This window comes from Zonotrichia leucophrys, chromosome 1 (assembly GCF_028769735.1).
Source record: "Zonotrichia leucophrys gambelii isolate GWCS_2022_RI chromosome 1, RI_Zleu_2.0, whole genome shotgun sequence".
In the NCBI taxonomy this organism is placed as follows: domain Eukaryota; kingdom Metazoa; phylum Chordata; class Aves; order Passeriformes; family Passerellidae; genus Zonotrichia; species Zonotrichia leucophrys.
This window is the reverse complement of record NC_088169.1, coordinates 112,203,522-112,224,880: the sequence shown is the minus strand read 5'-3', so window position 1 is coordinate 112,224,880 and position 21,359 is coordinate 112,203,522. Positions and strand designations below refer to the sequence as shown.

The window sequence follows — 21,359 nt, the reverse complement described above, 5'->3', positions numbered from 1 at the left end:
AATTAGTCCCAGGCCTGCAATGATGCTAAGGTGCAGTTTGCTCATTGTGTCCCTGTGTGTCAAACATGGAGGTATTTTTAAGGAAAACAAACAAAGGGATTTAAATGCATCACCCACATTTCAGGGTGGGAGAAGAAGCAGAACTGCTGAAATTCAAAACCTGTTTTATTGTTCACACGACAGAATGTAGTAAGTGATTAGTTTGCAATGCAAACTAAATCTTACAATTATTTTTTGAAAGGCAGGGGTGGGGTGAGTCTGAAAAAGCTTACAGTACTGCTGGAAATAAATTTCTTTTATCCTCTGAAAGGCAGTCTATTTATCCAACTATAGGAAACCAAAGTAATCAGGGTCTCTAATTATCATCCAATTATGCAATTAGGTTAAAGTTATTAGAACAGCCTAATTACACACATACAAACTCAGAGCAGGATAGGAATGACCGAATGCAATTTTATCACATTCTCAAGATTCCCTTTTTTAATCTGAAAAGCAAATACTAAAATGTAAGCTTGAGCAGTTGTGTTCATTTTTCCTCACCATGAAAATTCATAACCAGGTCAATAAAGAAAGGTTAACACATAGCTTAAAAAGTCTAGTTGAGCTTTTATAATCATCTCACAGCAGGGCAGATTAAACATAATAATGAGAGATCTACACGAACCTCCTCTGTCAGGCTATAGGGAAGCTATTGTATTTTACCCTATTCTGTGCTGCTCTATTCGAGCTTTTGTGTGTGTCCATCACTTGTATTTCTGTGCCTCCCTCTAGTGGAAAGAAGGGAGGGAAGGAGACACACATGCCAGCAAAATGCACTTCATTTGACTAAGAACAGTCTGTTCTTGACTTATAATTAAGATGCTGCCAGGAACTCTCATTATCAACTTTGATTTTTCAATTTAGGACTTTGCCAGAAAAATAAATCTGAATTCAGCACATACTTTCAGCTAGCGTAGATTTACTTATTCTGTTCCATCACATATGTTGGACTGACTGCTCTGAGCTCGGACTTTTAAATACTTTGATATTTGCATGCTCTTTCTTCTAGCAAAATCATGCTTATGTTTAACCATGGACTCCTGCCAAAACTAATTGTTTACCTGGGGAGATGTTTTAATTTTGCAGGGGGAAAAAATAATTTTGATATTAATAAGAAAGGACTCTTGGAACCAAGTTCCTTTCAACAGAATAATGAAACATATAAATACACTTTGTACTTTTAATTGTGGCCTTCATTCAACCACCTTCACTACGTTCAAGATTATTTTTCTTCTGCTCTATGGGTATTTCTGAGCTTTTAAACAAACCAAAACAAACCACAACTCCAGTTCACCCTTGTAAGGAGAAAACTTCAAAGGTGACAGTCCTTTCAGGTTTTGTTTAGGAACCTTAGCAAAAGCATTAAATACAGAAATCATTGATGTTTAATAGGAAAATACGCTCGAGAGATAAAAACCCTTTGACATCCAAAGCAACTGCACAGATGTGATACACTTTTTAAACACACAGAGCAGTTAATTGTACTGTATGATTTTTGGAACTTTGTACTTCTGAAGGCAGCTTTAAAGTGCTTTGTCCCATTCATGTCACATCCCATGGAATGAATAGTGCACATGCAATGACATCTGGAGCTGGTAAATGCACGTTTTCCCCTGCTGGGAAAATGGCTATGCTTTAAAACCAACAGGGAAGTAAGATGGATGTATGGCTTTTTCTGTTATTTCTTAGAAATCCCCCACATAAAGGCCAGAGCATAACCCTATTTAAGCAGGTTCTCCTAGGAAATGATGGAATTGTAGTCTCCCCCCAGACTTGAAAGATGAGACCTCAGGTTCCACACTGGCAGGCACTAAGGCACGCAGTCTCACCTGAGTGAATCCAAGTTTGATCCGTCTTTGTTTGAAAGTCTTGGCAAACTGCTCAAGCTCCTCAAGGTCACTGGGCTCCTCCAAGCTGGGAGTGTCGATTCGCTTTGGTGTTGACTGGCTCTGTGGAAGTGGCTGAATGGGGGTCGCTGCTATTGTGCGTGTTGGGGTTGCTGGCTGTTGAGACAGCAAGGAAAGGATGAAAATCAGACTTAAGAAGATAATCAACAGAAATTAAATTCCTAAAAGCTATGTGATGTTCTTGTGAGAGAGGTCAGTGGATTGGACGTTTCCTGAAATCTGGAAGTTCCTCCGTTTATCAACATTCCTCTCCAGAAGAAGTAAACACAATCCAGAAAACTACAATAGTATCACAGGCTTTTACTGGTTCTGTTGTAAGAGATGTTCCATGGTAACCAACAGCTTTCACTTGCTGCAGAAGCTGCTCAAGTAAAGGCTGAATACACTCTACTTGATATGCTTCTATCACTTATAGACACCTTGGCATTCATCCCTTTTGAAAAAAATTAAAATTGAATCTACTGGTCTTGTGAGGTGGCAGATTGTCATCAGCCCAAAAGATGCGAATCCCCTATTTAATTCTGGAAGAGTGAGCAGATCCAGATGCAGCAAACATGGCAAGTTTCCTCCAATGCCATCTCTTGTGACTGACTCAACTGTTCAGGGAAGAAAGACTAGATTTACCTCTAACCCTTCTGTTGACAGTTGCAACAATAAAATGAACATTCTGGTAACACAAGAAATTAGGCAAAGGCAATCTGCAGAAAATTATTCATGCCATGATCAGGTGAGATGCAGAGACAAATCATCTACTCCAGTTAATTTCTAGTCAGTTTAGCTGGGGCTCTTCAGTAAAGGTGATTTCATGCCTCTGTGTCCTGCACCCAGTTCTGAAACTCAGGATTCCTTCAGGGCAAACAAGAACAGCCACAAGTCCAGGCAGCACTAGAGTATTATACAAAGTCTATGCAAAGGTTCAGAAAAGGCTCTTCTAAAAGAAATGGCCTAGTTGTAGCTCATTCTTTACATCTTTACATAACTCCTTATGTTGTTTTCCTTCTGGGTTAGTGCAGTGCTTTGCAGCGCACAGCAGATGGTAGAGGGAGGTCAAGAACTATAATTCCATTACTTGAGAAATAATGTAATCATATATGATTTTTCTAGAATTGCAGATACATGTGTCACACTTAAAGGTTTTTAATATTTTTTAATTTATATTAATCATAGTGGGTAATTACTGCAATATGTCTTCACTGATTTCACCCACTTAACATAATTTATTCTTTCTTAGTGGTTTTAATATTTTTTTTAAATCAAAGAATAATCTTTAGTGTGGAATCATCCTGCAAGCTGAGGTATGAGCTAGAGGTGAGACAAATTCCATTTTCCACATGGTGCATGAAAACTACCAGAGGTGGTATAATAGAAAATGTAGTTTTCTAAGACTCTGATAGACTCAGGCACCTTACTGCAGACTAGAAAATTCTTGTATGTAACCGAGGTGGCAGGAAGATACTGTGTGATATTACATGGCATTTGAGAAACAGCATGCAGCCATGAAACTCAACTGCACAGTAAAACCCAGAGCCAAGCACAACTAAATTTGCAGGCACATGCAACCTTAAAATTGCTTTTCTTATAGTCTGAAAACTTAATCACAGAGCTCTAATACTTTAATATACATCTATCAGAATATTCGAATATTTCATTTCTAACAATCTCTTCAGTTTCACAGATGCTAACTGATAAGACTGGCAGTGACTTAGCAGTGATTGCAAAATAACTACACTAAAATAAAGATAGGTTACCACTGCAGTCTTCAGAAAGAGGTTTGTCAGTGAACCCCTTTTGAAGCTTTAGAGGGAGCTCACACCTTGCTCCTCTGAATTTTCAAGAAAACCTTACAGGAAATGAAACAATGCTCTAATGCCATTAACTCAAGGTACCAATCAGGAAAATTTCCAGCTAAAAATCCACCTTAGAATATTAAAACCTGAAAGAGGCACATTGAGGTGGGAGCTACAAATGCACTGCTAGAGCTAGAAAGACAAATGCATGGTTATAGCTACAACACCTATTCAGGTAACTAACACAAAGGGTCCATTCACTTGCCATAGTTTAAATCCCCTCAAAGCAAGTCAAGAAGTGTAGGGAAAAGCCTGACCTGCGAGGCAAGGGTGATGCTTGGCTGAGACTGCAGGAGGTTGGCTTGGCTTTGCTGAGGTAGTTGCGTTAAGAGATTCTGCGCTTGCAGGAGACCTGCAGAGAGAAAAGGGAGTGGTTGGTTCGTCATTCAAAAACACTACAACATGAAATGAGGTAAAACAAGGCTCTTGCCAAATGAGGCAAAGGTTAAAAAAATAGAGATATGAGCTTCTGTTTCATCAATGCATAGCTAAGTTCAGACTTTGGAGTTTTCAGCCCCAAATCCCCTTGCATTTCTCTGAAGTGTAAGTGGTGATGGAAGGGAAAGAGGGAGAGGTGTGTGTAAGTGTCCTCTGCAGAAAGAGCTGGTAATGATCTAGGTCATCCCAGTCCTGTGTGCAGGAATCACTTACTGCCCCTTCCAGCATGCAGAGTTTGGATGCACCTCTTCTGGTAACCAAGAGCTGACCACAAATTGTGGAGCCATATAAAATACTGAGACTAATGAGATCAAATTCAACAACTGAATACTAATTAAAATCACAAATTTGGCTTCTTGATCACCCTCCTTCCTCTCCAAACCACCCCATGCCAGCTGCCTGACAAGAAGGAAGCTTTCTGGCACACTTAAGCAGACCACACCAGAAGACACAACAAGCCTAGATAACTCCCTCTTGGGTCAAATAAAGTAGGAATCTTTTGGAAAAGTAATTGGAATTAAAGTTTAGGTAAGATACTGAACACTGCTCAAATTTAACAAATAGAATAAACACTACAATGAATATGGGAAAACCCTGCTACTATGAAAAAGTGCCAACATCAAAGACCAGCTGCAACTGATAGAACCAGTATGTATAATAAGGTGTCAATCTACAAATAAATTCCCTTACAGTCCACTAATTGTACAGTTTATTAAATCTCTGAGGAAACTGAGATACATGCCTGCATTTCTAAATACTTTAACTAGAAACTATCAATTTTTTTTTCATTTCTAATGCAAAAATGTATCTATTTTTAAGGGACAGAATCTTGACAAAAATATACCTACAGTTAGTCAAATCCCTCAATTTTACTGTGAAAAATGTTAACTGTTATTTTTTAGGTACCTCCTGGCTATAACTATCAATTTCCACTAAAATAATTAAGAACCCAACTAATTAAACTTACATTTCAATATACCTAGTCCCTAAAACCCAGGGGGAACAACAGCTGGATGGACTGCTATGCCACCATCAACTATGCAGCACTTAAATTCAACATCATCTGCTGCCTGATCTACCTCTTAGCAGAATAAAGGCAGGGGAAACAGAATTTAGGATTTGATAAATACCAAGTGAAGAACTGGATGTTTTATGCAAGGTTAAGGCCATAAGAGACATGGAAAGAGGGATTACTATGGTTAAGAAGGAGAAAATGTATGCTCAGTAAGGGATACACAAGCATAGAAGAATTATCATCTGACAGCAATACTTGATATTTGCTAAACAAAGAGCTGAATATGTATTTTAAACAATCTTGTGGCTATCAAGATGCTCAGGACCTACAGAATACAGCCAGCTGCTTATGTAACATAATAGCACACCACAGACAACAATGTAAGTTTGCTCTGCACCACATAATCAACGTGTTCCAGCTGTGTTTTTGAAAAACCACAGTGAGGGAACAGAGCTGCTCAAGGAACTTCCAAGACAGCCACCTACTACAGCCAAACACTGCTTTTTACAATGCAAATATTTGTTCACCTGAAAGATGATTTCAGCTGCCCAAATCTAAATATTAATTAGTAAACAGTCACCTCTAAGTGCAGTTTTTTACCTTAATTCAGTGACAGTGAGTTTTAAACTGACAGCTTGAAAGAGAAAGGAGCAAACCCATCACACTGTCACTACAGAGGGGCTGTAAACAAACAAATGAAAACCAGGCAGCCAACAGTGATGACATTTGAGTTCTAGTCACTGGCAACACCATTGATTACAAGTTACTGGACTTGTCTTATGACTGCAATCAGAGTAATTAGGACTGGCCTTTTGTGACTTTCTGTCCCCAGAGAAATCCCAGAGGATGTTTTTCTGGCATTAACAATTTTGCTAAAGAGCACAAGATGACTACACTCTTCCTAATTTTATTCTCACTCACATGGTCTGAAGTAATTATAATAGAATTACCAGTATAAAATAATCTGAACACGTTTAATCGACTCTGTTTTTACATAATTTTATCCTATGTAAGAGCTGCTGACAGAAGGTGTCACAGGCAGAAACTGGAGACAGAACAAGTCAATTCAACCTGCAGCTGACTTTAGGGGATGGGGAAAGCAGCTGGAATATTTGGGAAATGTCTCTCCCCCTGATCACAGCCTTTTCAGGCACACACACTGGGCACTCCATGGCTCTCAGGGGTGGGCAGCTGCAGCTGTGCTCTTTTAAGACATGACTTGAACCAGTCTGAGCTCCTCCTTCATTACTTTTCTGAGAAGAAATCCCTGAGGTCCAAAGTAACTTCAGTGACTGAACTCACAGAGCACATAGCACTGCTTTTTCTAAGTAAACACACACCTTGTAGGGACCTGCTGAGATCCTGGCATTTCAAACAATGCTGTTTCCTTAAAGACTCACACTGCCACCAATACTGCTTAACATCTTTATTACCAAGTAGGCTGATGGGACAAAATAGATTCTCAGCAGGTCTGTGGACAATGCCCAAGATGGGGAAGTGGTCAACAGGCCAGAAGCCAGGGTAACAGGATGGAACAGGTAAGTGAGCTGGTTTTTTAGCCTGATGAGAAGACTAAGGTGAGATCCTACTGCTTTCTTCAAAGACAGAAAGGGACTCTGCTCAAGGGTACACTGTAATGAGATTCAATGGCTATCAGAACATGGAAAACTCCAACTAGATATAGGAAAACCATTTAAATTTTTTTTTTACCATGACAGCAGTGAACTGTTGGGGCAGTTACTCGAGAATGTTGCAGAAACTCCATTATTGGACATGTTCAATTCAGCTGGCTAAGGTGTTGAATAGCAGCTGTAATGGGACCTGCTTTGAACAATTCTACCTGGTCTCTAGAGGTCCCTTCCAACCCACATGATATTTTTGAACCTATAAAAGCTGCCATTGTACTTGTATACTTTACATAGGTCATATTCCTAATCCTCTGTCCTGGGTTTAAAGAGTCTAGTGCTATTACTGCATTAAATATGGTACACAAATCACCTAGGTAGCACTCTACAAGAATGACTGCATGGAGGCAGATAAGGATCTGTGCAGAAGTATGATAGTTTAGAGTCTTTTTTTTTAATAGTTATAGTAAATAGATCTATTGTCATGCAGGATTTTTCCTGTAATGTCTAAGAGCAGCATGAATAATGGTCCAAGCCAAAAAACTCTTCCTGCCAGCCAAGAGTCCCTCAGGACTGATCTGGGCTTCAGTTCTATCTAAAATTAAACAAAAGATAAAACAAACATTCAAGCACAGACTTTTTCAGCATAATTTTTAAAAAGTTGGCCCAGAAGCATAATGCATAATTCATCCCAAACTGATCTCCCAAAAGAGTGAATTTTTTCATGTAAGAACTTGACTGCTTTATCTCTGCCAAAGCTGTTCATCCCCTCACTGGAAGTTAGCTTGCAAGACAAAGCCATTACAAGGACTTCCACATGAGTGAGGTCTCAAAGTCTGTATAACACGTATGAAAAAAGAAAACAGGATAGGATTTGGCCCAGGCAACTTCACAATAAAAAAAAAAAATCATAAAGGCAGTCTTTAATAATAAATAGCGATAACTTGAGACTAGGTAGATCCAGTTTCAATGTTTATAGTTAATTAGTAGCTTGTCTTCCACATTTTCCTTTCTGGATTTTTCTTTGTAAGTACTATTTCTAAACACCACTGTGATATAGTCTTTGCTTAGATCTCAACAACTCCTATTTGCAAGATTAATTTATATTAAACACAGCACCATTTCCCCCTCCGTTCAGATTTTTACTGATACGATTTGTATTAGCAATATCTCACAAGTAAAAAGGTGAACAGTCACCTCATGAGGGTAATATTTTTAAGAAGCAGCTCTAATTGTAGTAAGGGATGTTAAATTGATTATTTTAGAGACAGCTCTATTAGATACAAGAGCAGATACAAGAGATAAAAAGGTATTACAAGGTGCTACATTCCTGCTGGTGACTTTAACAATAATATGAACAACAGTTGCACTGAATAAGAAAATGTTCCAAATTTCTATTTCCATTCAATCTTCTCCATATCTGCTGAGGCTTGAAACAATTCTTTCAGTTATGATGTTATCAATTACCAGCCATGAAAAATGGGAACTTTAAAATTTGTTTCATATAAGCCCCTAAATAGCCAGAAATCGTGTGGAAAGGGAAGGTGACTACGTTAGACATACGGCAGTGGATTTATGGGGAAAATTTCCTATCTGCTGCTGGGAGCTATAATGTGTGTGTTGAAGAAAGATAGCAGAATAACATCCCAATTATTGATTAATATTTTAGGTACTGAATTTCCTAAATTTTTTCACAAGTTGAATCTCGGCTCACGATGTTAAATCCCTTCAACAATCTAAATACAATTGCTGATAACTGCATTTCTCTGTACCCTTTGCCTCTTGAAGTAAAACATTTTTCTTCACCAAATGTTTACATCTTCTATAATCTTGTCTAGATACACTATTTTTCACTTATTTCCCTCAAAACTTTTCTCATTTAAAAACAGTGTTTCTCATTTACATGACTACATGGCATACACAAAATATGTAGCATAGTCTGTAAAGCAAGAAGTTTCTTCCAGAATACATAATCTAGACACAAATCTGAATTTTTATGTTCATTATTAAATGTGTACATATATAAATCTCCATGCAATACCAATGAAGCATAAAAGAAAAAAAGAATGCCATTGGTTTTGAAAAAAATTCTATGCTAGTTTCTTTAGAATATTTATTATTTTATGAAGCTGACTAATGGAGCAATAGGACATGAACAACATGGAAAAGTCAGATGCAACAGGAAATAACAAAATAACAATACACACTTTCTCAATCTTTCTCATAAATAATAATGTACTGTTTGAGATCTTCTAACCATAACCATGAAACACTGCAAAAAAAAACATATCAAAAAGTGATATAGGGGGTATTATGACACACATGTTGCTTTATCATTGAGTGCTCATAAAGAAAATGAGATCTATTCAAGCATTTCAGTTTGGAAGGTTGTCACACACTAATGGCCTATGGTCAGAATTCAGCATATAAATCTTCCTACATTTTTGAGCTATTCAGTTGTCCAGGCTGCACATTACCAGTAAAACATGATGTCTGTACCTCCACTGCGTCACTGAGGACAGCAATATGCAGCTCTTCAATTGTACTGAAGAAATGATTTTTCAGAGATGGCCTCTGGAAAAGGTGCTGTGAAAATCTCATTTAGTACTTATTCTACTTCAGAAGATTTTAAGCAAACAAGAAAGTCTTCCCTTCTGTAATTCAAACAACTCATTTTGGGGAATGAATGCAATGTGCTTCTCTTAGTTTTCCTTTCTGTAAAGCATCTTCAAAGGTATTTTATAAAATCACAAGAATTTATCTCAAAATGTAGGCAGACAACAATACCAACGAGTTTTTCAAAACAATGCTTTTGTGCTTGCTGTTTTCTTAAAAAAATATATTAAAAAGAAAACCCCAAGCACCTATTTTGAAGAATTATTGAAGTAAATTTTAGTGCTTTGATTTCTTCTAGTAGAGTATGTTAAGTTTACAAGTTCTGCTTCATTTTAAGAAAGCAGTCCATCACTAAATGCTCTCAAGAATAGCCTTTCAGCCATTTTCTTCCAGTGCTGGTATAAAATCTCTCCTAAATCAAGTCCTATTAAAAGGAAGGTAATTTTGACTAACCCTTTATTCAAATGTGAGAGCATTCAGACAGTAAGAGCCCTTCAGTGTAATGGAAAGCCAGTTCTATCCAAGTCATAGTATGTAAGAAGGAATGATGCATGAAAAAATTGAAAAGAACAGGAAAAAATGAGGTGCAAAGAGCTGCTTTATAGGACAGCCAGGCTCTGCAGGACTCTTCAAGCATAACAGGATTTGCCTTCTGAGCAAGAATCTTTGGATTACCAGACCTGAACAACTGAGTAGAGTTCATGTAGAAGAGAAAGGGGGGAAAAAAGGCCATTGGAGTATATCAGCATAAGAAGCCATGGCTAAATGCAGTTTTCTGTGGGCATCAACAAATGGGGTGCAATCAGCACTGTGATGCATTGCAGCCTGAACACATCAGTCCTCAGAACAAAGCTACTGTACAACAACTTCACTGCTCTGGCACAGCACCACCTACCACTGCCTTGTCTTTGGCATGCAAGTCATACCCAGTGCATTGCCAAAATATTATTATAAGAGCTGTTACACAAATCCAGCATTCTAGCTCTTTTCCCAAGGTGTTAATTATTAGTTCAGTTTAGACAAAATTTATTGTTTGCTCTTTAGGCTTAGCACTTTTCCAGACTCCCACAAGGACTTTTGATTTTGTAATCTTTTCCCAGTCTGTCCTGCCTTTGACCGAGATAGAGTTAATTTTCTTAACAGCTGGTACAGTGCTGTGATTTGGATTTTGGATGGGAACAATGTTGATAACACACTGATGTTTTAGTTATTGCCAAGCAGTATTTAGAGTCAAGGACGAATTTTCAGCTTCTCACCAGCAAGCAGACTGGGAGGGTACAGAGCCATGACAGCTGACCCAAACTGCACAAAGATATTCCACACCACCCAGTCTCATACTCAGGATATAAACCCAGGGGGAAAAAGCTGGCTGGGAGCAGGCTGGGCACTGGTATGAACCACGTGAGTTTCACTTTTTCCCCTAAAAAATGCTGTGTATGGTTTGCTTTTGTGGCAAGGAGCACTTACCCTGCTGCCCCTGCGGCGTTTGTGAGATGATGAACTGTGCTGGCTGCAAGTTGGTTGTTGGATGCACCAACACAAATTGTTGCAGGTTGAGATTCTGCTGCTGAAGCTGCTGCAAGTGCTGCAAATCCTTAAGGAAACGGGAAGGGGAAAAAAAAAAAAAGAAGACCAAAAAAAACCAGGAGAAAAAAAAAAAGAAAAAAAAAAAAGAGAGGAGACAAAAAAAGAAAAAAGTAAAAAGAAAAAGGAAAAAAAAAAAGAAAGAAAAGAAAGAGCTGTGTGTTAGACATGTAAGTCAGCAATAATTCCCAATATAAGATTTCCTATCAGCCAGCTATACTCCAACATTTAGAGAAAAAAGTAGATGTAAAACACAGCAGAAGTCCTGCTACTGAACATCCTTTAAAATGGCAATTTGAATTCCACTTTCATTCATAAAACCAAAGTTATTTACTAAATAACCCAGCAAAGTATATCCAGAACTGTTCTGCTTTAAAAACAAAACACAAACAAACAAATCAATCTTCCTTCCTCCACAAATGCAGGAGTTTTCAAATCCATTAAACTTATCAACACAAAGATCTCTCAAACTTATTTTTTGAGCATGGAACCCTGCTACAAATCAAGCATATTAGCTGGGAGCTTTTTTTTTTTTTTTTTTTTTTTTTGGTAACAACAGTCTGCAATTACCATTCGAATCAACAACAAGGAAGCAAAATATTAAAGATTCCTTGTTTGCACTCTGGTTGTTTGGTTCAAATTTCAGAAAGTAGCTAACTCAATTAGTAAATATATTCCATTTGTTCTGAAACAAATTACAATAAGCTTAATAGATATGGCTATAATGAAAGGTTAAAAGGAATAATACAAAACACTGCATTATTGAAGAACACTACTTCTATTAATTTTCTATATTTATTAATTAATTTTCTATAATTCTAAATGACAGGTCTCAATGTAAAATGTTAGTCTCTGAGAAACTGAGGTTTTCAAGAAAAATACTTCAACCTGACATTTATCTGGAGAATGAAAACATAGAAAACTGCTTAAAAATCGTTCCCCCCTAAACAGCCTTTTTCTTTTCATCTCCAAACAACACAATAACAAGAGCAACTGAAATTTAAAAAACACACTGTGAAGTCAGCCAACATAACAGTGGTAATCCATGAAAACGATCTAAACAACACTTATTGGATTTTTTCCATCCTTCCAGGAAGAATCTATTTCAAAATCCTCACCAAACAGGTGGAAAAAAGCCTGAATGAAATACTTCCCACACTTGCAACCTCCCATTACACAAAGCAAACCAAGCAGACTCCCCCAAAGCTGTTTCAGGGAAGGCACTCAGGTCCCTGCTTGCAGAGAAATGTTCAGCAGTGCCTGTGTGGCTGCTTGGAGCTGCTCATCTCCCACAGCCCCAAACACACCTGAGTTCAGTGAACCAGAGGAACAAAGAGCTGCTCCTTAAGCTGCTCCTTGGGCTGAGCAGGTTACTGAGCACTCCCACAGCCTGCTCAGCCAGAGGATGGGACAGGACATTCACTGCCAGCAGTGCATTTGGAGATGAGCAGTCAAGACAGACTGACAAAGAGAAATTCTTTCTTACACAATGCATTATTTTCAATCTGTTCAAACTGTAACTTGGAAGTTGCAACAATCTCCTTCTGGAGATGAGGGGTGGGGAATGTCAGAAAGGAAGACTAGGGAGGGAAAAAATAGGGAGTCCACTGATTTATGAGATCATAGACAGGCTTTATAAGAAAACGACTACTTAAGCTGCATTACACAGACACTGGTCATCAATCACTGGGGCTACTTAGCCCTGTTAAGTCAAAAGCATGCAGTGTAATAATATGGTAGACAGACACCAGATGGATTGATAAAGCAATGCTCTTTAAGAAATGGAAACTTCCATTTTATAAGAGAATGCTAAAATTGTAAAAAGTGTTCATGACCAAAAAAAGTGGTTTTAAAGTCAATAGTATTGTTTGCTTTCAGAAAATTTCAGAAATAATGCAACTATTCCAAAGAAATCAAGGCAAAATTCCCTCTTGGAAGAGAGCAATAATTACTTCAGTTCTATCCTGGAACTCCATGTTTCTTATGACTTCATATCTTAACATCACATGGGTCAGAACTGCTACCAAAACCTCTTACTCCCTGAGCTCAACACAACACAGATCTCCACTCATTTATTCAGTGATTTTCAATGCTCAGCTGGTTGCAGATTGTGCTGACCCTCCAGCTCAGAGGGGGCTCATACTGGAATGGATGTAAGGACTGGATGCAGAGTTGAAAACAGAAATGTGAAGAGCTGGGCAAGCTGACTCAGGTTGTGAACACTGGGCAGAAGAAAAGGAAATGAAGAGAGGCTGCAGGATGAAAATACAGGTATATAAAAGAAAAAAAAACATAAACACAAAAGGAAGAGTTGGGAAGACACCGTGGAAGAAAAAAGTATCATTGGAAAAACAGACAGGTTAAGGACCTCTCCCAATCAAAAGCAAAGAAATGAAATCACCCCAGATGACCAAGGAGATCTCAGATGATTTGAAGCACCCCCACAGGAGATGGAGTTACATGCAAGAAAGAATACAAAGAAACAGTGGCAGTGTATCTGTAAGATCAAAGGAAGAGGAGAGCTTTTTGTTTAAGACTATGGTATTCATAACACTGGCTACCCAGCCAAGACATGACAGCTCTTATCATCAGGCTCTTACACTTTAATATGAGAAAACTGTTTTTAAATTGAGGCCTCAGGGAGAACTGATATAAGCAATCTTATTCTGTGCATCTGCCTTGGTAAATGGTATGTTGGCTAAGTCTTGTTTAAATACAGAAATATAATTCTGCAACGCAAAATGAAAATGATACCTCCAAGGCTAATCACTCCTAAGTAGCCCTACCAGCCTCTCAAATGCATTTGAAATTCAACTTTATTTCCACCTTGGGAAAGTTTTTTTATTCAGTTAATTATACCATTACAATAAATCTCCCAATAGCAAACACACAAACAAACCTGACACTGTTTTCCTATACTGATTTTTTTTTTCCTCAGTGTTAAAATCTGTATGCTAGCACAAGCACATAGAAAGAGATGGAAAGACTTTCAGGGAGACATGCATGTCTTCTGGTGCTGCCTAGCAATTTAGAAAGATCAAAACAATCCAAATCCTACCTCAGCAGAATAATCTGTCAAGTGCTATGTCTTGCTGTGAGGAAGATTTTTTGTTTAAAAAAAAAATCTAAATTTCTAAATTCAATACCATTATTTCCAATTACAGCTTCAGCACAAACTTAAGCATCTGACCCATTTTGAGATTTACCTCATATAAATACAGAGCCTAGATGCTGAAAACAAGGAAGTCTATAAAAAACCCCAAAAGTTGAAACAAAACTGTTTAGTGTCATTGCAGGAGCAGCACAAGCTCCTCACCAGGCTGCTGCAGCAGATACCTTACGTGAACTGCAGTGCACATTAAAGAAGTAATGCTTTTGCAATTAGTTAATTAAAATAAATATGGTAATCCCCCTGCTGCAGAGACCTGCCAGTTAATCAATTATTCAAAAACCATCAATTAAAACAAACATTCAGCTATTTGTATAATCAGCTATATATTTACAATAGCAACACAAACAAAGCTGAGCACTGCTTACAAATCCTTGCCAAGACAGATCAAAAAGCATGGTGCTATCTACCCATGAACCTAGATGGTAGATGTTTTTCATAAGTACCTCAAATTATATCCAACACCTGCACAATTTATGCCCTGCTCTTTCATCATGAGGAGCAGTTAACAAGATTCAAGCAAGCTCATTTATGTATCAAAATAACTTATCCTAAAAGACATTAATTGTAAAGTCAAACATTTAAGTAATTAGAAACGTCAGAAAACAAGTACAACTTTAATTTGTTCTGCACATGGCAACTACAAGATCACACACTATTTTTCAGAGAGCCTTTAGCTCACTCTGTGCACAAATCAGACAATGCTGCCTTCAGAAACTCTTATTTGACAGCACATGCCTGATATTTTCAACTCCTCTCAAACACTTCTCTGAAGATTTTCTAAGTTCTGGAGAAAAAGCCAGTACAAAACTAGTAATTGTAAATGCTTCACACATTTTCAGAGCTTTGCACTGAGGTAGGAGAGCAGGATTAGAAACATCTCACACACACATCACACTGGTATCCACTGCTTTGGTGGCCTGTTTGACAAACCTAAGGCCAGACAGTTCAAGGTACAGATTTTGTTAAGAGGAAATTTTAGCCCACCAGACTTCAGTGAAGCAGACCTTGCTGTCCTAAGCTGCACATCTGGAAGAGGAGAGGCACGCCTGTGGATTGCTTACATACATATATGTTAAAAGACTCACATCCCATCAAGTGGGAACTCTGTGGCAGGTGCATGGAAGATGTCAGAAGCTATAACCAACAACTTCCTTGACAAGGACATTGCCCATCCTCTTGAAATCTGTGTGTACTATCGCCTACAGATAGTAGGAAGTAGGAAGAAACAAAATTGAGATAGGATCTTGAGAATTACAAGTTTCCTTGAATGCTACATCCTTCAGTCATCTCTACATCATGCCAGTCAAGTGGATTCCTTAGCTAAAAAAGATATTACTTGGTGATGTGACTTCCCTCAGTGCAACAAGAGCTTTAGTGGGAGGAATCTCACCAACACAGCAATATCAGCACTTGCTTTTTAAAAACAGGATGGCACCACTCTGGCCTCTCCAAGGACAGCCACAGAGGTCAGAACTTCTAGACCAACACCACAAAAGTTTGTCACTTCAACTAACAGAAACCTGATAGCACAGCCAGGCTGCTGTTATTCAGCTAGTGGACCAGCACAGTAAAGGACTGAACATTTCACCACCGGACTTCACAGACAATTGTAACATTTCCATTCTTGTCCTTAATCAGACCTTATGTCCACTTTTTGGACACTTCATCCCAGCTGAATGCAAGAAAAAATAGCCTGAACAGAAAGCATCAGACAAGTCTTAAAGAACTTGGTCAGTCTATGAAGCAGCAACTTAGAAGATTATATACCCCACACACTTTGCACAGCTAGACTAAGAAAACTATTATTGTGTACCAAGAGCTTTAATCTATGGAAAGATGGACCTCAGCATCAGCAAGACATTCCCCTGCTCACAGTACTCAAGTACAGAGTTAGTGCCACTGCAATCTCCACACTGAATTAAGCCAGCCCTGGAAGACCCAGGAGGTCCCTTCCTGCTTCTAGTAAGCAGAACATCCACAGAGAGCAGTTCTTCAGAACTGACAAGTCTTTAGTACCAGATCATGAGACTGGAGAGACTCCAACACCAGACTCATTGTCCAAGTTTCTCTCCAGACACACAGGAGTGCCCGTTCTTGGTCATGGAACCTGCAGCATTAAACACCAAGCCAAAATAGCACACAAACGGGTCAAGTCAAACTGCCATTCTTCAGCTCCATCATTTTGCTTCTAACAAGCACCATTTAGGTCTGACAAGCATCCTTTTGATACACAGGCATCACTTCTCATCCATGCAGGTCTCAACAAGTGCAACTTCTGTGGGCTGTGGTAGATAGGGTCAGGTGTTCGGAAGATTTTGCGATGTTATGGGAAGGCAGGGCCCCTGTCCCCTTAGATAAGAAAATTAACATAAGAATGCAGCCCCCTAAACCAGATGCCAGTAACTTTCCACCCCTTACTAACCATAGATAGTAAAGACAGACCCCTTATGATGTAGAAAACCCCTAGATTATAAAACCCCACGAGAAGAGATAATAAAAGCCTTTTGACCGTCCACCACATTGGTGTCTGTGTGTTTCATAGGCCCGAGCGACCCTGGAGAGTTTGGGTCGCCATGCTGTTCCTTGAAACCAGGTCGCCAGCCTTGTATCAGAAAGCAACAGGGCAGCTTTCCATACCCTTTTTTCTCCTTCCTCATGCTAACTACAAGGAGGAAAATTCAGCAAACACAGCATCCACTCAGACTCTGGTACAAACCCAGAAGCCCAGTGGAAATGAGGAGCAGCTGGCACACATTCCTCGCTAAGACTATCAAACTCCAACCTCACCATCCAACAATGCACAAGGAAAGACTACCAACACTCGAGGACTCTAGCAACTCACTGAGCGAGGAACAACAGATTTCATTCGAATGGTGCAATCAGTCCAAAACCTCCTTTGTTTTCCACCCTCTCAAGCCTCAAGGCTCACCTGTGCAATCTGTATTGGCTGAGATAGAGGGATCTGCGTCATCGGCGTCGCAGCAGAGGCCGAGATGGTGGCACCAGCAGCGCTGTGCTGCTGGCTGGCTGAGTGCTGCACTGCAGCCGCCAGCAACTGGGCCTGCGCCTGTTGGAGCAATAACTGTTGCTGGGCTGGCGTCAACGTGAGCTATAAACAATTAGAAAACACAGCCATTAATAATGGGAAGAGCCACTTCAGCTACAAAGTCATTAGATAGCTCAGTACTACTTATGTTAACCAGGCAATCCTAGGGCTATTCCACTGGCTCTGGCCTTAATGAAGGACAGCTGGCTACTCAACACAGTGTGGGAACCAACCTACCACAGGCCTGACACAAACCAAACTGCACCACCACCAACATTTGCGCTTACTGGAACCTACAGAACCTAACTCTGCTCCGAAGTTTTCCTCACAACTCTACCAGGAGTTTCAGGGAAAAAGCAATTAAGTAGCAAGCAAAAGAAAAGAATCGGTATTGCCAGGATTTGAAAGGAAATTTACACCCAGAACAGCAAGTGATTAGCCAGATGAATGTGAAGCAGGAACGCTGGCTATGGCTACTGAACAAACTGATAACGCCCCAGCTGCTTCACATTAGCATGAATCCCTGCCATATTCCATCATTTCCATTATGCCCTAAGATATAAGTAAAGAACATGAGCTCCATTTGTTTCTCTCCAAGTCTCCCCATCTGCCTTTTTTTTTTTTTTAATAGAATAGAGTTGGCAACTTTACATCCCTTCCCTTTCCCAAGCACACATTATCTCTGTGGAACAGGTGGCAGCAGTCTCTCCTTTACATGTAAATGAATCTTGATGCCCATATTTACTACAACCCGTATCTGCATAGGCCTGGAGTTTTGAATGTTTCACTACAGCAGACAATCATGAATTAAAACAAACCAGTATTTTCTGAGAATACAAAAAATAATAAAATATGCCAGGTTTTAACAACACATTGAAACAGTCTCACTTTTAAAACTTTCAATGCTAAACTGAAAACTAAATAGGATGTTTATTTACATAGTAACATAGGAGAAGATTTAACAATTGAGCCTGAGATTAAGAAGTCATTTCATGCAAGTGCAGGGATGATCTAACCTAACACTTGAAATCATAAATATATTGTCAGAGCAATTGCCCTAAGCTTATTAACACACAAACTCTTATACTGCAAAGCTGATTATGGGGAAGCAAATTCTTTAGCCAGCCCATTCACAAAACTTGCTCTTTTTTGAAATGACTGAAAGCCTTTACAACAATTCAGAAACACCAGAAAGTCTAAAACAACATTTATCCCATATTTGCTCCCAAAGTGCTGTAATTAAAACCCCCTCAAAATCATTAGGTTAGAACAAAAGGGTTCAACAGGCTTAAGGAAAGTACTAATAGAGTTACTTAAAAAGAAATGTGTTAGAGAAGAGGAAAAATTAACAATTCCCATAATTTTTCTTCTTCACTCAGCTATAAGATTCAGTCTTGGTCTCCCATGCCTCATTTTAATCTTGAAAAAAAAATTGCCTTTATGACATCAGTGACTGTCTTATTTGTAACTGTTGTAAAACAACAGGTTTTAATTTCATTGCAGGGTCAGAAGGGATATTGAGAACAGAGAGAAAGAATTCTTTGTTGTTAATGTTCAGAAGCAAATACTGAGCGACCAACCCCAAATATTCCAGTCTCCTTATTTTTGTAGCCAAATATTTCCCGTTGCCCCTTGCACTGAAGTTCATAGTGAATTAAAGGCAGTAGCAATGCCCTCAATGATACCTGTGTGGGACTGCAGCATCCCTGGGTAACTCTTACCCCGGTGATCTGTCCTCCGGCCAGCATGAGCTGGGTCTGGGGTATGGCCGCCTGCACTGAAGGCTGCTGGGAAGGCTGGCTTGGCTGCTGAGAGTCCCCAGATTCTTCATTAGATTTAGACTAGTCAAAAAAAAATACAACTCTTTATAGTGTAAAACAGATGTTAATGTATGACGCTGCTATCTCAACACTGCACAATAAAAATCTTTCATCTGCATACGAAAAGCCCTTGGGTTTATTTTAAGAGTGTGTTTAAGCAATGGCTCTGTGTGCCCACCATCTCAGCTACGATTGCTGAGACACGTCTGTAGGTAATGCAGCTTAAAGAAAACAAAGAGGCTCTCTGGTCTCCTGGAACTCTCTGACATTATTTTCAGGTCTCACTTCATTTTACACCGTGCAACTGAAGCTGACGCTACCTTTCGCCATGAAGAAAGGGAAGGTTGTTAAAATTATTCATTGCCTAAAATCCTGAACAATGGAACGAGGGAAAGGAGATTGTGTTTCCATTTTCTCTGTCTCCATCCTGTACCTCTAAGTCATCATACTGTTGGCTTGTACAGATCCTTTTTTCAAAAATCCTCACAGGTTTCTTTACCTACAGCAAGATATATAATATATACAGTGCTTTTAAATACTCAATGCATTTATTTAATTGAATACTGCTTTATTTTAAAAGATTCAAGTTTATTTTGATTTATTTTTGTGGTTTGGTTGTTTGTTTCTTTTAAAAAGAAGAAATTGTGAAGACATGAGGGAGGAAATTCAAGTGCATGAAGAGGGGGAGAGAGTTTTATGATAATTAAAACTGGTTATGCAGAACATTACAATTCTGCATAGATTTGCATATTTTCCACCACCTGTTTTGGGGACTGCAGAGCGGGCTAATTAACATAAAGGCTCTGATTAATTCTGCCAGTCATTGAGCGATAATTACAGCACAGGACTGTAAACATTCTGCACTGGAGATACAGCCTGTTTGCCAACATCTCTCTCAGGGATGGAAGTTTACCATGGCAACCAAGGCAATTTTCTGCCTCCTTCCTCTTAGAAAGGAAGGTCACTATACCTCCTCTTCTTTCCAAATTGTTATTATGTATAAGTGGGTCCACATTCTATTGCATTTCATGTAATGCACTACCTACATTCTTTAATAACATGCAATACTGAAACCAGTTTTCAATAAAACTGCATCCCTTGCCCCTTAATATAGTACAGAGTGGAAGTAGAATGTTAACAGATAAACTGAAGTGTTCAGCAGCATAGCAAAGTTTGAAAGCTTTGCTGTCTCACGTACATTATTAAACAACAATTACTCTTGGAAGTCGCTGTGTGTTATTTACACAAGCAGTCTGAACTAGCCATATTTATACAGTTAATGCTACCTTGTATTCCTATATACAGTTACCAGAAGTAAGGACAGATTGCTAAGTAATACTCACTACATGTTTAAAGCAAGTTAATAAGCAGAAGAACAAGAAATATTCCTGGAGTTTTAAGGTTTGCATGATACCACACTAACTAAAATTCAGCATAAAGTTATGGTTACTCCAAGTTGTAAACAACTCCAGAGCCTGAATGCTTACGAATCCTGAACCTGATTTACAGTTGTAGAAATGTTATTCCTGCATACCTATCACTTGCCAAACTAGTCAGACTGAAAAAAACTGAGTAATGTATCACAGGTTAAGAACTATCTCTACTGATGCTGTTTGGGATGAGAGAAGGATGAGCAGCAGAAGGTAACTGTCTTTACCTGTACATTTAAGGACTGAGCAGCAGCCTGTAAACTTGTTCCAGCGAGCTGGACCTACAACAGTGCAAAAATGGAAATGAAATAATGTAGAATCCACAGAAAACTAATAATGTAAAAAAAAAACAATCTCCCCACCCACATTCCAAAAAAACTCCCCCTATAACAGAGCATGACCCTCTAAGACTTGAATCAGTGGAACAGGGGTTATACTCCAGGCTGAAACAGATGTGTAAGACTCTTTCACGATGCTGTTTATCTACCTCTTACTGAAGGTATCCCTGCCTAAGGATGTAGATATTATGGATGGAGTTGAAACAGAGCATATTGAACTGGACATGCCAACTAGTCCTATTCCTGCTGGAAAAATCCAGGCTCCAGGGCAGGGCATTAAGCTCCACTCATTGACATCCTACTCCCATTTCAGAACGGGTCTCACCCCACCACTGCTCTCACCAGCTTTCTGACATGAGCAAGCACGTGCCCAGCACAGAACCCAGAGCACGACCACACTCCCTAAAATTAACCCGTTCAAGTATTTGCAGCCCTCAGCCACTGAAAAAAACATCTCAACACAGAGCACCGGAGACACTTTA

The 21,359-nt window shown here is 39.1% G+C and overlaps 1 protein-coding gene across 9 annotated transcripts in view; it reads right to left on the bottom strand.

The window, feature by feature from the left end:
• Positions 1-21,359, bottom strand: part of POU2F1 (POU class 2 homeobox 1) — a 101,553-nt gene that overhangs the window by 11,160 nt on the left and 69,034 nt on the right. For 2 of the 9 annotated variants that reach the window (XM_064727691.1, XM_064727655.1), the window contains exons 4-9: positions 20,767-20,820; positions 18,975-19,130; positions 17,173-17,352; positions 10,955-11,081; positions 4,051-4,145; positions 1,869-2,042 (exon numbers count right to left, since the gene is read on the bottom strand). In XM_064727691.1, coding sequence (XP_064583761.1) covers positions 1,869-2,042; positions 4,051-4,145; positions 10,955-11,081; positions 17,173-17,352; positions 18,975-19,130; positions 20,767-20,820 — 786 coding nt within the window. The remainder of the gene's footprint in view (positions 1-1,868; positions 2,043-4,050; positions 4,146-10,954; positions 11,082-17,172; positions 17,353-18,974; positions 19,131-20,766; positions 20,821-21,359) is intronic. The other 7 variants (XM_064727700.1, XM_064727663.1, XM_064727709.1 and 4 more) reach the window with 5 other exon arrangements.